The sequence below is a fragment of the Crinia signifera genome, chromosome 9 (assembly GCF_055691185.1).
Source record: "Crinia signifera chromosome 9, ASM5569118v1, whole genome shotgun sequence".
NCBI lineage: Eukaryota > Metazoa > Chordata > Amphibia > Anura > Myobatrachidae > Crinia > Crinia signifera.
In genome coordinates this window covers 24,281,807-24,297,388 of record NC_139225.1, presented here as the reverse complement: position 1 = coordinate 24,297,388, position 15,582 = coordinate 24,281,807, and the positions used below count along the sequence as shown (strand labels likewise).

At 46.1% G+C, this 15,582-nt stretch overlaps 1 protein-coding gene and 1 long non-coding RNA gene across 8 annotated transcripts in view; one reads left to right on the top strand and one right to left on the bottom strand.

Annotated features, from left to right (window-relative positions):
• LOC146035251 (uncharacterized) overlaps positions 1-14,634 on the top strand; it is a 135,006-nt gene extending 120,372 nt beyond the window's left edge. Inside the window, exon 3 of the long non-coding RNA XR_014460609.1 lies at positions 14,099-14,634. This is a non-coding gene — a long non-coding RNA (uncharacterized LOC146035251). The remainder of the gene's footprint in view (positions 1-14,098) is intronic.
• RXRA (retinoid X receptor alpha) overlaps positions 1-15,582 on the bottom strand; it is a 148,739-nt gene that overhangs the window by 33,003 nt on the left and 100,154 nt on the right. For all 7 annotated transcript variants that reach the window (XM_083158591.1, XM_083158593.1, XM_083158592.1 and 4 more), the window contains 2 exons: positions 14,852-15,002; positions 7,097-7,276 (listed from right to left, as the gene is read on the bottom strand). In XM_083158591.1, coding sequence (XP_083014717.1) covers positions 7,097-7,276; positions 14,852-15,002 — 331 coding nt within the window. The remainder of the gene's footprint in view (positions 1-7,096; positions 7,277-14,851; positions 15,003-15,582) is intronic.

The following is a 15,582-nucleotide window of genomic DNA, read 5'->3' as shown; positions in this document are numbered from 1 at the left end:
TAGCGTGAGCTGTGGGGATTACTGGTTGCACTGGGGAGAGGTGTATATACAGTATCTGTGTAATGCTGCAGCTGGGGTTCTCAGCGCACGAGGAAGCTAAAGTTCCTCCCTGGTGTATAACGGACGTTTAATCCTCCTGTCACACATGTGACTATGGATGGGAAGCAAATGTTCTGCCACTGGCATCCCAGAGCGCGTGACTTCCTCTGTGCACGGCCGGGTACACCACACCAAAAACACGGAGATCACTAACGTGAAACCATCATCATACAATGTTACTAGAAAGTACTATCGCTGTCGATTACATTGTTGCTGTACATGCTACGGTTGCTTACGCAGTCCAAGCCACGGTTGCTTACACAGTCCAAGCCACGGTTGCTTACACAGTCCAAGCCACGGTTGCTTACACAGTCCAAGCCACGGTTGCTTACGCAATCCAAGCCACGGTTGCTTACACAGTCCAAGCCACGGTTGCTTACACAGTCCAAGCCACGGTTGCTTACACAGTCCAAGCCACGGTTGCTTACACAGTCCAAGCCACGGTTGCTTACACAGTCCAAGCCACGGTTGCTTACACAGTCCAAGCCACGGTTGCTTACACAGTCCAAGCCACGGTTGCTTATGCAGTCCATGTGGGCGGTTGGGTAGGTGCGGAGGCATAAATGCAGAAAGCTAGGAACGCCGTATTATAACCCAGCGTTGCAGCCATCAGGCCCAAAGACTCAGCACGGGCAGTGGCCTCATGACATAAATCTATTCCGAGTCATCTGTCCAGTGACGCTAAGCGAGTCTGCATTAATAGATCAGTAATTATAGTAACCTACTGCCGAATGGCGCGTCAGTTAGTACCAGATCACTAATACAAGTGATCTATTATATGTGCAAATGACTAAGGTCATTAGGGGGGGTGATTCAGGTCCGTATTCGCTCCCCCGGCCATGTTTGGGGTTTGCGCATACATAACTATGTGCAAACCGCCGAGGCGTTCACTCAATAGTGGGCGGGCACGAGGCAGAAGCAGGGGAGCACCCAGCGTTTTAGGAGTGCGCCCATAAAAATGTTGGGTGTTTCCTTGCCAATGTAGGTGTACCCATGCCTGATTGGGGCAGCTGATGTCACATGACAACAGCGCCCGACCCGAATATGTTGGGAAGCGTACGCAAGAGAAGTCATTACGGACAGTGGAAAAATCATTCGATGGTGAGCGACCATCATATGATTTATCCGGCTTTGGGGATTCACTCGGCCGGGGGGGCGGACGTTCACCTGCTCAATGGCAGCAAATAGACACTGCCTAGTGAACAACTCTGAATCAGGCCTCTGCCTGACTCATCCCTTCTGAGAGCATAAACAGCCGTCACCCGCGCTATGGTCATGCAGGATACTTACTGCGCTGGAACCGTATGAGATAAATGGGCCACGGCTGTAGAATGGGAAGAGCCGTATAATAGAGGCATTGTCCCTGTGTAGCGATGTATGACAATCCCAGAGTGACGCTGCGCAGATAGCCTCGTGTCCCTCACATGTGCTGCTTGCCCGGGACAGACACCGCTTCGTCCCATCGGCTTCATCTCGCAGACCTCCCAAGCTGGGTAGCGGAGAGGAGTATGGGAAAGGGTTTCCAGACAATCACATGCAAAGCTGTGGGCAGGAGTTTCTGGGCTGTGTAGTCCCACAGCATGTTCCTTAACCCTTCTCTAGCAAATGTTAGCGCTGTGAACTATCCTTATAAGTAGGCTTACCGTAGTATCCCATTAAATTAGGACAGTCATTAAACGACGCAGGTTCTGGGGCTGGCTGACTACAAGCCTGCATCTCACCTGGTTGTAATCAGCCACAGAACCTGTGTAATCCATAAACACCCCAGTTTAAAGGGACAGTATGGTAAGTCTACTAATAAGACAGACGGGGGAGGGGGAGAGGGCACGAAGAAAATCTGTGTGGAATGCACGGATGGTGTAATGGTTAGCATTGCTACCTCACAGCACTGTGGTCATGGGCTCCATTCCTACCATGGCCCTAACTGTGTGGAGTTTGTATATTCTCCCCGCGCTTGCCCGGTGTTTCCTGTGGGTGCTCCAGTTTCTTTGCACACTACAAAATCATATCAAGCGGTAATTTGGCTCCCAACAAAAATTAACCCTAGAATGTCTGTGTGCGTGTACATGTGGTAGGGAATATAGACTGTAAGCTCCACTGGGGCAGGGACTGATATAAATAGTCTCTATGTACAGCGCTGCGGAATAGGTGCGTGCTATATAAATAACTGGTAATAAATAAAATAGGACTGCAAGTAACAATTCCCATCCGCCACGTCTGCGGCCCCAAGCGAAACCCAATGCATCGTAAACGCAGTCATGTGGTATCTGCGCTCTGGTTAAGTGCGCTTCTACGCCAACAGCGTTGATCGGGCCCAACAGTGGACTGTGGCAGACGCCGCCACCCAGGAGTAATCACTATGACAGGGCCCCTTACATTGAAAGACAACAACCTTTCTATTACAAAGACTAACAAGCAGCAACTGTAGTGCAACTTACACCCTATAGTTAGTGATTGTGGTCGCGGAGGAGCTGCGTGGCCAGAGACCTGTTAGATAGGCAGTGTCTATTCAAACCTGAATCAGGCCTTTTATGCTATAAGGCTACATGTCCCAAGGGGAATGAAGGGGCAAAAATAGAAGCCAGAAAAGACAGAAAGATGAAAAAAACAAGGGAAGAAGGAGGAGAGAAACAAAGGCAAAGGGTAGCAGAAAGGGGCTAACTGGCAAGGGAAGAAGGCAGGGGGAGAGACATAGGACAAATACAACCCTTCAATGATTGTCGCAATAGCTGGCGAATGACAAGCACTACATATATCTATGCATAGATCTATGTGTACGTGTACACACGCATGTAACCTGTTAGGTCTGGTGCAGGTAATGACTCAGTGACTGGATGATGCTGTACACGAGTCACCGATACGCATCGCTCACATCACACAGGGAAGCCCAGGGTGTCTCCTGCCACTTTGCCCGGCTAATTGCTGTGAGACAGAGGCTAAATTATGTGTTAAAAAGGCAATGAATCTGAGCCGTCATCTGCTCCAGCAGCTGCTGGGCCTTGTGTAATGAGTGTCAATAGAGAGATAAAAGGGAGATTTATGTCCAGGAGCATCCTGTGGGCTGCAGGGGCCGAGTGTGTTACTCTGCGCAGCTGATCAGGATAAATGACTGCACTCACGCAGGACATCTTAGCCTGTTATTGCCAGATTAGGATGGGAAGCCTACACAGGACTGTAACGGGGGGGGGGTCTATTTACAAAAACTGCGGTAATACAGGACTTTAGCTGCGTGCGTAAGTGTCATATCTTTGGTGACAGTAGAACTTTTACCGTTAATAAAGTTGCTGAATTACCCCGCGCGTTGTCCTTACTGATCGCTCAGGTCCCAATTCGCCCCGGGAGTGAACACCTTTGGTGAGTTTCACCCTCGCCTAGCGTTCGCTCCAGGATCGGACGCAGGGGACCGCCCAGTGTTTTATGTGCGCGTCCACAAAAATGCTTGGCATACCCGTGCAATCGCAGGGAGCTTGCGGCAGGTGGCTGATGTCACATGACGTCGGCACCCGCCCCGATTTCGCCCATCTCCATCCAGGATAAAAGTAATTATAGGTTTCCCTTTTATCCACGAACGGAGAAAATAAAATCATTAGAAAGTGTACACATCTGCTCGCACGCTAATTGCGGGGATTCGGGCGGCGGTGGTGGGAGGCGTGCATTCGGCTGGGCGGCCTTTACCTGATCACTAGGCAGCGAAGATACGCAGCCAGCGAGCAGGTCTGCATCAATGTCAGCGATCCCTGGTTCATGCGCCCCCCGCTCCATGTAGCTCTCAATTACAACCAACACTCCGTGGCGAGTTCCATTTATCATCCCTCCTGCTGTGCAAGTGATCACTGAACAAACAATTAACCTCAGGCTGATGTATGTGGCATTTACACTAATACTGGGGCTGGTAATAAAAGTCGTTTTTCTGTACTGCACTTTTTATTCTCTATAAACTGTTTGCTCTGTGACTCAGGAAAATGGAAACAGACATAAGGTTCATTCAATTATTGCGTTTAGATCCCCGTCCCAGTCAGAGCAGCATCGATCCAAGAAATAATCCTCATTATCTTCATTTAAACCCTAGTTTTTACAGATCATTTTGTCCTTGCTATGCTAAGAGAGCTTTTCCCTGTGTCGCTGACAGGTCTAGATGCGCCACGGGCTACGGAAATGCGTCTGCCTGACAAAAAAGGCCAATTGCTGACTGCAAAACCCTTGCAGAATGTTGTGCCGTCTGCTCACATGTTCCGTTCTCCAACCCCTGGGGGGCTAAATGGTTTTTTTTTATTTAAGTAATACCCAATGTATGAAAATAAAGTTAAATGTACTTTTGTAAATCTACTGGAACTGCAATGGGTGCGGCGAACAGGCCTCACACGCGGTGCTATATATTCGCTGCAGATGTTCATAGAACAGTTCCATGTCTATCTATTATGGGTAAGGTTATATTGTCTATGGCATTGAAGACCATTCCTGTTTGAAAACCTCCCATATACACCAAATCCATTCCACAGATATATATCCCAATTCTCAAGACTCTGGGGGGAAGAGAAAACACATTTGTGGCCACACGAAAGCCTCTTTTTTCTAGTTATTTCTCCCATGCAAATAACAACCAGGATTCATTGTACATCCTATTGCCGAACCTCAAAAATTAAACAACGCATCACACCCAAGTCTTTGCACAGTTTTCAAAGCCACTAAGCCCTCAACACATCAGTATAATACACAATTACTCCCCAGCAAATCAAACTCGCAGTTGCGATTTCAGATAATGCACCGAAAAATGTAGGTGGTCCTCGATGGGGACAGGGGAGGGGTCGTAGCGGAGAGGGTCCTTCTTATAGGCATTAGTCCTTGCACAAACTGCAAAAAGATGCTGCGGACACTTCTCCATCCACCTCTGAATCAGCCCCTAAGGCATTGGAGCACTTTCCAGAAATCAAGTAATACAACAGTTTATCTTTCCCCCTGCAATTCTATGGGCGTTCGGACTCGCAAACCCTGGAGTCTTTACTGTACCCGTTTTTTTATGATTATATGTTAAAATTGCAACAATAAAAGCGACATGGAAACGGTAAAAAAAAAAAAATAGCTAGGCCAATGTTTCCTAAACTCGGTCATAAAGGTACCGTAACAGTACAGGATTTCAGGATATCCATAGTTAAGCACAGGTGGATTCATTTGTACCTCAGTCATTTTGATTTAACCGTCTGTGCTCAAACATGGATATCCCTAAAACCTGGTAATCACGATTTATGCTAATTCTATGGATTTTCTAATCTACATGGCATTATTCCACAGACCTGTGCTGCAAGCGCTCCACATTCAGGCGATTATCGTAACCGATATACAGCTGCAAAACATACCAATGCTATATTACAAGCATTCACGCCTTCATTCTTACTCGTTCTGTGAAATCCAGATACTTTACAGATCCCGACACCACTCTCATACATTTGTCGATTTAGATATCGGCGACTTAGAATTTTACTGCATTTATGGTATTTATAAATGTTTCCATTTCAGCTTATTAGTATCCCATCTAATGTACACCGTTAACAATGTCGTACAGCTCCAGTGATGTCACAACTAGGCAGTGACATCACCAGGCTTATTACGGCGAATGCAGAAACTACATCTTAACATTGCCCAGTTCTGCTCCTTGTGCAAATCTGTGCAACTTATCTGAGAACGACAAAACTTTGCTAAATAGCCTCCGGAAGTACTGTATATACAAAATCTAGTAATAAATTGAACTACTTTACTCCAAATGTATTATGGAGATAATATAAAAATATATTTATATCTTAGCCGTCCCACCTTCTGCAATAGAGACAAGAGAATAGTAAGCTTTGAAATTTAGAGATGGGTGGGTGACTACCACAGAGGCGGAGGGTGGGTGGGAGGGGCTTCAGAAACAAAATCGGACCCCCCTGCCCTGCAGGAGTATGAATTTGGGAGTAGGACGGCAAAAGGGGATGTGTATTCCGGGACAGAACCTCTCTATAGCATAAAGCACAGATGAAATGTAGAGTAACACTGACAATGTATTTACAGGTTTCCTGTACTGTATCACATAAAAAGATGACCAAAGTAAACTAGATATGCACAAAGCAGGGCCAAAGGTACATTGCAAATGAAATTTAAAGGACAGAATCTTTAAAAAAAAAAAAATTATACCATGCAAACGAGGGTTTGTGAAAGAGGTAATGACCATAGTAAATAGGCACATGACTGACGTCCATGATTACTGACAAGCAGAGAGTGACGTTACCCCAAATTCAGTAGCGTCTCGATAATAGTTACCCAGTTTATACTCAAGTCATAACAGGTGATGTGTGGGCATTTAAACAAAATGGCCGCTGCCTTGTTGCAAAGGCTTTCGGCATACACATCAGACAGCCATGCCGCTAATAACGTCAAAACGACAAACTAACCTTTCCCTACAGGTGATAATGCCCCCGCCAAAACAGTGGCTGCCATCCCACAAACATTGCGCACTATGACCTTGCTCTCTGCCCAAGAAGACAGCGGATAATACTCAGGAAATTATACAAGCAACCGCTATGATCAGCCCCTCCCGCGCTATTCTGTACAGACCATGATGCAGTGGGGCCCACAGCAGCAACACGTAAGTAGGGGCTGGTGGTCACATGGAGAGTGGTTGGGGTGAGGCTGCAGCATTTTCTGGCGTTTCCCAGCAAGCGGCAATTTATAGCAAACATATTAATGCCGACACGTCCCCGTATACAGGCAGTTTCTGGCAGTATTCTCTAACATGGGCCTAAAGAATAATGCCAGTCCAATTAACCAGTGACTCATGCCTCGGCAACGCCATTGGCCCACTGTGAATGGATGTGCGCCATTTTCATGAATACCATTTATACAATGGCAGCCTGCATAAGACAGACACTTAATATTCCCAGTAAGCCGGACTTTCATCTGCTAAGGCGGGCATGGAGACCTAGTGATGAACACATGGCACAGTGCAGAACGGGCAGTCTCTTACCCTCTCTCTTCATGCCCATAGCGAGACACTTCTGGTATCGGCAGTACTGACATCGGTTACGCTGCCGCTTGTCTATCAGGCAGTCCTTGCTGTCCCTGCAGGTGTACGTGAGGTCCTTCCGAACTGTCCGCTTGAAGAAGCCTTTGCAGCCTTCACAGCTGTACACTCCATAGTGTTTACCTGGAACAGAAGAAATAAAGGTTATTGTTCTTGAAAAATGTGTATCCGCATAATAGCATCTATTGTTCTGGGCGCCATTCATCTGGGAACCAAAGCTTGTTTTATACAAGCGACCGTGGGCTCAATGTGATTACACAATACTGCGACGATTCTACCATGGAGATCACTCAATGTTCACAGAATGTTCCCTTTAGCTGATTGCGTTTCTCTGATCACATGTCTAGGAACCAACATTCACAGATGGTGCATCTTATCGGTGGCTAGACTGCAGTCCCAGGCCCCCATAGAGAACTAGGCCCACCGTCTTTTTAAGTGGTCAGTAAAACCAAATTCTTTTGACTCCCACCTGACACCATTCAATAATAAGTTTCCTAATTTTCAGGAGATGCCACGTTCAGCAAGAAGCATGTCCCGGCATGATGGACAGTTGGGGACACTTTTCATACTGTTCACTTTCCTTAAATAGTGCATGAACCACAGGGGATATGGAAGGGAAATGTAGGTGCCCTCTGTAGTTTTGCCCACATAACAAAAAAACAGTGACATCACCCAGAGTGCAGCTGAGCCAGTGACATCACAGAGTACAGCCTGTGCTGTCACTAGGAACCAGTGGCATCACTGAGAATTTAGCCTATTCATTCACTAGGAGCTGGCGACATCACTAAGAGTGCAGCCTATCTGGTCACTAGGAACCGGTGACATCACTGAAAATACAGAGTACATTGGATAAGGAGCCCGTGACATCATGGATGTGTGAAGAGAACCTTATGTGTCCATTTAGAACAACAAAGAATGGGGAGCAGACAAGTGAATGTAAGAGATGCCTGACCATACCTCTGTATAGCCTATTACAATTATCTCTGCCTCTACTGAGTGGAAGCTGTCCTGGGGTCTCTACCAGTGGAAGGAGCTTGTGTAGACTTACAATGATCTGAATCCAACTATTGATTGGCTAAGACACAGCCGAATCCTGGAGCCTCTCGTGTGGGCTCTGGATAATCTACGGGTGACTTAGTTCATCTCAGCATCGAGCATGCCAGTTGCTATCTGAGCGATTGATAGATTGGACAATGCTGAAAGACCAATGTGACTTAATGATTAGTTATAATGTAAAGTAGCATTACTCAGACACATGGGAGCCGGTGCATATGCTTTATTAATGACGCTATAAGAATGGAGCATACAATTACATCTAGGTCGTTCCTTCTCTTGTCTTATGTACTTTAATGTTAATCTGCTAATGGGATCGATGCAATATATGTGTGTGTGTGTACAATCATGAAGTTATGATGTCATCACTTCGGGATGACATCATTATTTCTCCTATGAAAAGCCTCTGGGGGAAATGGACTAAGATGTGTATTCTACTTCACATGCGCTGTTGCTATGGGCAACCAATCAGAATCTACTTCTTATTTATTTAACACCCTCTAGAACAGGGCTGGGCAACACCGGCCTTCCAGATGTTGATGAACTACACATCCCAGCATGCCTTGCATCAGTTTCAGCATGGCCACATAGCAAAACTAATGCAAAGCATCCTGGGATTTGTAGTTTATTAACATCTGGAGGGCCGGTGTTGCCCAGCCCTGCTCTAGAAGATAGTAGACAGGATCTGATTGGTTGCCCCATGGCAACATCACGTGAAGTAGAGTACACATCTTAGTAAATCCCCCCCCTCTGTCTTATCTTGCATAGTGATGTGGATGCATACGCAAAAGAAGACAACTGCCCCACTGTGCCCGATACGGGCGGCATGTGCCACCCAGATTCAAGCCAAATGTCAACATCCCCTCAGGGCGGAAAAAGGGTTAAAAAAGGTGTATCTGTCCCTATGCGTTGAGTACCAGAATGCATTGTGGGACACCTTTTCACAGTTGTGTATGGAGAACAGTGGGTCGTGGCTGGTCACGAGTGGGTGGTGGAGGAGAGGAGCAGGTGACATCACACTGTGGCTTAACGTGGTCTATGTTCCCCAGACGTTGAATGCCAACAGCCATGTCCCAATGGAAGCAGCAAGAAATCTGCTTCTCTGCAGGCAAAATCAAATTCAAGGCTGATGGGTTAACGCATCGCTGGGAGAATATAAGCTGGAATCCGCAGAGCTCGCTGAGACAAAGTGCATTTATCCTTCAGTGTTCCTGCGCACATTCTGGTAGAGTGAGAAGGTCAATGCCTGCAGTATAAACATGAAGCACATGAAATGCAAACACTGCACTTATCCAACGTCTGTTCCAGATACAGAGAGAGAGGACAAGCAGCGTTCTAACCATTGCTAAGGATGTCAAGGCGCTCTGCAGCTGTTGGGGTACTACAAGTGCCAGCAAGCCAAAGGCAAACGTAGCTCCGTTATAGAAGCGGTTGGATGCTGCCGTCAACGTAATGTTGCTGCCTGAAACAGGACTTCAGTTTGGCGGCCCAATCTGCAGGGCGCTAATCAGTAATTTTCCAAAATATTCAGCGGCGCTGTAAAGCAGGCCATATGTTAGAACGACCTGCTTGACCCATCCATGGCTAAGGTGGGAGGGGCAGAAGGTTGACGCAAGCATTGGGCCGATAATTGGGAAGGTCGACATACATAAAGGTCGACATGAGTGTTTCACAGGGTTTTTTCTGGGTGTCGACACAGTTGACGTGGACACAGTTCTAAGTGTACGGCTGTCGACTCACGCACTTTTTTATTCTCCCACCACACCATAGTGGATGATAGGGCATGAAATACCGTCTGTCAGCACATGTCAGCTCCCCCCAAAAAACGTGAAAAACTAATTTCAACATTTTGACTGTGGACCTTCCCATTGTCGACCTAATGCTTGTGTTGACCTTCCGACCTTACCCATGTCGACCAATCCCGTTATTTCCTGTACTATTGCATAAAACAAGTTTCTCGTTATTGGCCTGATTCAGACCGGAAGGCAAAGCTGCAATTTTTGCAGACAGACAAAACCATGCTGCACTGCAAATGAGGCGGATGTAACACGTGCCGAGAGTTAGATTCGGGTGAGTTATTTTGTTTCTGTGCAGGGTAATTACTGCCCGCTTTATTTTTACGCTGCAATTTAGATTTCAGTTTCAACACTGCTCACCCAAATGTGACTTGCTCTGCACCTGTTACATCTGCCCCATCTGCAGCGCAGCATGGTGAAGTCCACTTGCGAAACGTGCAGCCGTGCTAACAGGTCTGAATTAGGCTACAATATGTCCTTAGGTTTCACTGATCCAGAATCGAAGTGAAATAAATTGTTGCATACAATCTGCACATATTAACTCATTCTAGGGACCTATTAAACAAATAAACCTTATTTATTTATGTTTTAAAGTCCTCATCGGCCAACATCAGGGTGCGCTCCCTTCTTCCAGAAATACTTTTAACAGCAGTGACACGTGTTTAATTCTCCCATTCCTCACGCAAGTTCTACGCGGGTCAGGTCTGGTTACCGAGAAGATTAAGGAACGCACAACAATGGACCGTCAACGCCGTCATCTTAACCACATGCCAGACGCGCTGGAGACAGGCATGTAAGGAGAGGTCCCGGACCGCGCCGGGTACCCTTCACCGCAGCTCCCAGGGCACCCTTACAACTTCCTTTTAAGATTTCATCAAACGAACAAGATGAACTACTTTGAATTCAGACACTAATCAGATCCTCGCAGTGGGAGACGCGAAATAAAATAGAAAATTAAATGTACAGCACAAAAATTAAAAGTCCGACCCCGGGAACACGTCTGAGCGCCCCCACAAACTGTCTCTCATTGAAACCAGCTTCGCGGTAACTGATACTATTAGGCAAAAAATTTGTTCAGCGGATTACGGCAAAATAATCTCATTGCTCGCAGGCTGGAGCCGCCTAGAAGAAGGGAGATGAGCAGCGTTCTAAGGTGCTGATTCAGAGCTGTTCGCTGGGCTGAGAATCTTCGGGGCCCAGCGATCAGGTAAACGTGCCCCGCCATTGTGGATACCCGCCAGGGGGAAATCCATTCGCAACCACTCACTATGGGATGGGTTTCCCCTCTGTTTGCAGCCGTCTAGACTTACTCGGTGCTATGAAGGCCGCGGGGAGATCGGGACCGCTGCTGACATCAGCATCCATCCCTCCCAACAGCCTGGCGCCCCCTATGTTTTCTGGGGAATTCCCAAAAACCCACCAGTGTGCCGCCCACACAAGCTGGCCACCTGTCAATGAAGTTGCGAATGACCAGAGATGTCATCTCTGGCTTCGTTCGCACGGCTGGCTCGCGCATGCGCACTACGATCTGTGCTCATGTTCGGTCTTCGATAATCGCCATGGCTGCAAATGGGCTGGAATCAGGCCCCAAATCCCTAGGCCCCTACCTTAATACAGACATCTAGGGCTAGATTTACTAAACCTTCTAAAACAGACAACCACACAGATCCTGTTTATTACTTTCTAGAATTCAGTAGATAAATTATAGCTATGGGGAGATTTACTAAGGTTCTAAAACAGGCAAGTAGTGATGTTGCCCTAGCAACCACTCAAATTCTCTGGGATGAATTTTTTTGAAGATGGGATGTTGTTGAACTACACATCCCAGCATGCCCTGCTACAGTTTTACTATTTGGCCATGCTGAAAGTGATGCAGGGCATTCTGGGATGTGTAGTTCAACAACAGCTGGAGTGTCAAGGTTAGCCATCACTGTTCTAGAAGATAACAGACTCCTATCTTAGTAAATTTACCCTGTAAAATCTGATTGGTTGCTATGGGCAACATAACTAATTGCCTGTTTTAGAAGCTTTTATAGTTCTGGATGTTAGATCGGCAATGTACTGTCGACAGCCAATATGTCGACATCATATGTTGACAGGTACTGAAGGTCGCGACTGACCTGGGGTTCTGGGGGGTTTTTCACATGTTTTCATAACATGTGGGCATCTATTGGGAATGGTAACCTTGCCCAGAGTTAACTGCGGGGAAACACGTTTGTGCTGATGGTGCTCACATAGGGCCTTATTCTAGTTCACTCTTTCTGACTAAATCCTTCTTAGATGGACAAAACCATGTGCACTGCAGGGGGGCAGATGTAACAGGTGCAGATAGAATTAGATTTTGGTGAGTTATTTTGTCTCTGTGCAGGGTAAATACTGTCTGCTTTATTTTTACACTGCAATATAAATCTCATTTTGAGGTAAAACCCCACCCAAATCTAATTATATCTGCACAAGTAACATCTGCCCCACCTGCAGTGCACATGTTTTGTCCATCTAAGAAGGATTTTGTCAGAAAGAGTGAACTAGAATAAGGCCCATAACGGTGAATTTACAAGATTTGGCGCCAAAAAAAAAATGGTATCGCCATTATCATGTCAACTATTTCATCCTGTCAACTTTTGTACCCCTTTTGTAACTATCGACCTAATGCATGTTGACTGTCTACCTAGACATTGACAAATTATGATACCGTACCCTACAGTGATAGTGGACCTAGGCAGAATATTCAGTCACGCGTCCACAAATTTATACACAAAGGTCGTGGTGCCCACAAGAGCCATCGTTTTACAGCATGTTGGGGCCAAAACATTTGCCAAACCCAATCAGCCTGCAATTTGGTATATTGGTACAGAGATCCAGCAAGTTAGCACTTTCCCCCTGGGCATGGGCAATAATTATGACAACAACATAAAAAAAACTAAATATAAAACAAGCGTAACAGAAAACAGAACGAATGGCGCCCACACACACGGTGCGGTTCTCAGATGCGTTGTGAAGGATTTAGTCAAAACGCATCACATCTAGTTCACATTGCACTGTATTTATTTTGGCAATGCGCGCTCCTGCGGGATGCGGTCATTTGGTCTACTGCATTATGGTCGACAGTCATTAGGTCGAATCCATTAGGTCGACATGCTAAAAGGTCGACATGACTAGGTCGACATGGGAAAAGGTCGACATGATTCTAGTTCGAAAGGTCATTAGTTCGACAGGTCATTAGTTCGACAAGGTCATTAGTTCGACATTGTCTATGTCGACATTCACAAGGTCGACATGGAGTTTTTCACTGTTTTTTGAGCCAACATGTGCCGACAGGCGGTATTTCATGCCCTACCATCCACTAGGGCGTGGTGGGAGAATAAAATAGTGTGCCGAGCGTAGCGAGGCACCGTGCCCGACGCATAGCGAGCGCAGCGAGGGGATGCAGTGCACTTTAAACTGTGTCCATGTCGACTGTGTTGACATTCAGGTAAAAAAACAGTGAAAAACCCCATGTCGACCTTGTGAATGTCGACATAGACAATGTCGAACTAATGACCTTGTCGAACTAATGACCTGTCGAACTAATGACCTTTCGACCTAGAATCATGTCGACCTTTTCCCATGTCGACCTAGAGTCATGTTGACCTTTTAGCATGTCGACCTAATGGATTCGACCTAATGACTTTCGACCATAATGCAATAGACCAAATGATCCCAACCCGCTCCTGCGTAGTTCATATCGGAAGCCAAAAAATTATGTGCAGGCAGTACTTTATGTACTAGATCAAATTGCACGCTGTTGTGGCGTATCGCATGCGATTTAAACTAGATGCGATGCGATCTAGTACAAAATGCACCAAGCACATATGGCACCGGGTATGGGCACCTTAAGCAATTGGGTTGAATGTTTTTAGAAAGGAAATGACCTTATGTGAAATCACAGATCGGTCTGGACATACTTTGAGGAGTGGCCGGCGTAAGCACAAACAGATCACTGCTTCCATGTGCTAAGCCTATTTTGCCAAATAGTTAATGTCACTATTTGTGGTCAGTGGTGGATAGCGCTAATAGACCTCTAATTAACCTAAATGTCCAATCCTTTCTTATACAGTGTCTACAAATGTCAGGTCTCCCTACTGCTCTTACTGTGAAGAACCATTTTCCACAAAGGTTGAACTAACTACTGCTCTTACTGTGAAGAACCCTTTTCCACAAAGGTTGAACTAACTACTGCTCTTACTGTGAAGAACCCTTTTCCACAAAGGTTGAACTAACTACTGCTCTTACGGTGAAGAACCCTTTCCACAAAGGTTGAATTTACTACTGCTCTTACTGTGAAGAACCCTTTTCCACAAAGGCTGAACTTACTACTGCTCTTACTGTGAAGAACCCTTTTCCACAAAGGCTGAATTTACTACTGCTCTTACTGCGACTAACCCTTTTCCACAAAGGCTGAACTTACTACTGATCTTACTGTGAACAACCCTTTTCCACAAAAGGTTGAACTAACTACTGCTCTTACGGTGAAGAACCCTTTCCACAAAGGATGACCTTACTACTGCTCTTACTGTGAAGAACCCTTTCCACAAAGGTTGAACTAACTACTGCTCTTAATGTGAAGAACCCTTTTCCACAAAGGTTGAACTACTGCTCTTACTGTGAAGAGATTAATTATTTTTGTTTTGTCTTGAAGGTCTGACATTAAATCCTTTGCAGAGACCAGTCCATGGGAGAATTTCTGTATATGTGGCATTATTCTATGTATGCACAGTGGTCACACAGCCCTGAGTATATGGGGGGGGGGGATCCCTTTCACAAATTCACTGTTCCATCTAGGGACACGTAGTGGCACTTTGATAAATACCTGAAGATCTGTCCCCGCAGATGGCGCAGATGTGCTTGGTGAAGGCAGACATGACTCCTGACGGGTGTGAGGGCACTTTGAGGATGCCGTTTATCCCCAGAGGTGGTTTGATGTCCTCTGTGCTGCTGACTGAATTCATGGGGGAATGGAGCTGAAAACATGTGCGAGTGAAAAAAGAAAAGGAGAAAGAAAAAAAACAAGGTAAATCACGTGCAAACGTTTCATAGCTCTCACTACTGAGCAAAGCAATGGAATCAGATAGGAGATACTCATTACACAGTGCCCGATGCCCACATTGTGCTCTACCGCTTTTACAGCCCCAAAAGTGCGCCCACTCATAGCTTCAACAGGGCATTCTATGAATCCCGCATTCATGATATTGCTGCCTAAGTGGCAGGTCCGAAACCTGGCTGGGAAAAAAAAATTATGCTGGCGGCTATAACCATCTGCCCGGGAAACAAATATTGGGGTCTATTTACTAAGTGCTGGATGGAGATAAAGTACCAACCACTCACACCCTATCTGTCATTTTTTTTTCAAACAGATATATTACTCCCGGTGAAGTGATAAAGGGGCAGATTTCGGCGAAGTGTTAAAGTGGCTGGTACTTTATCACTGGTCAATCAGCTCCTAACTGTCCATTTTTCAAACCCAGCCTGTAACTTGTCATTTAGGAGCAGATTTGCCAGTGATAAGATACCAGCCACTTTATCACTTCACCAAGCTCAATA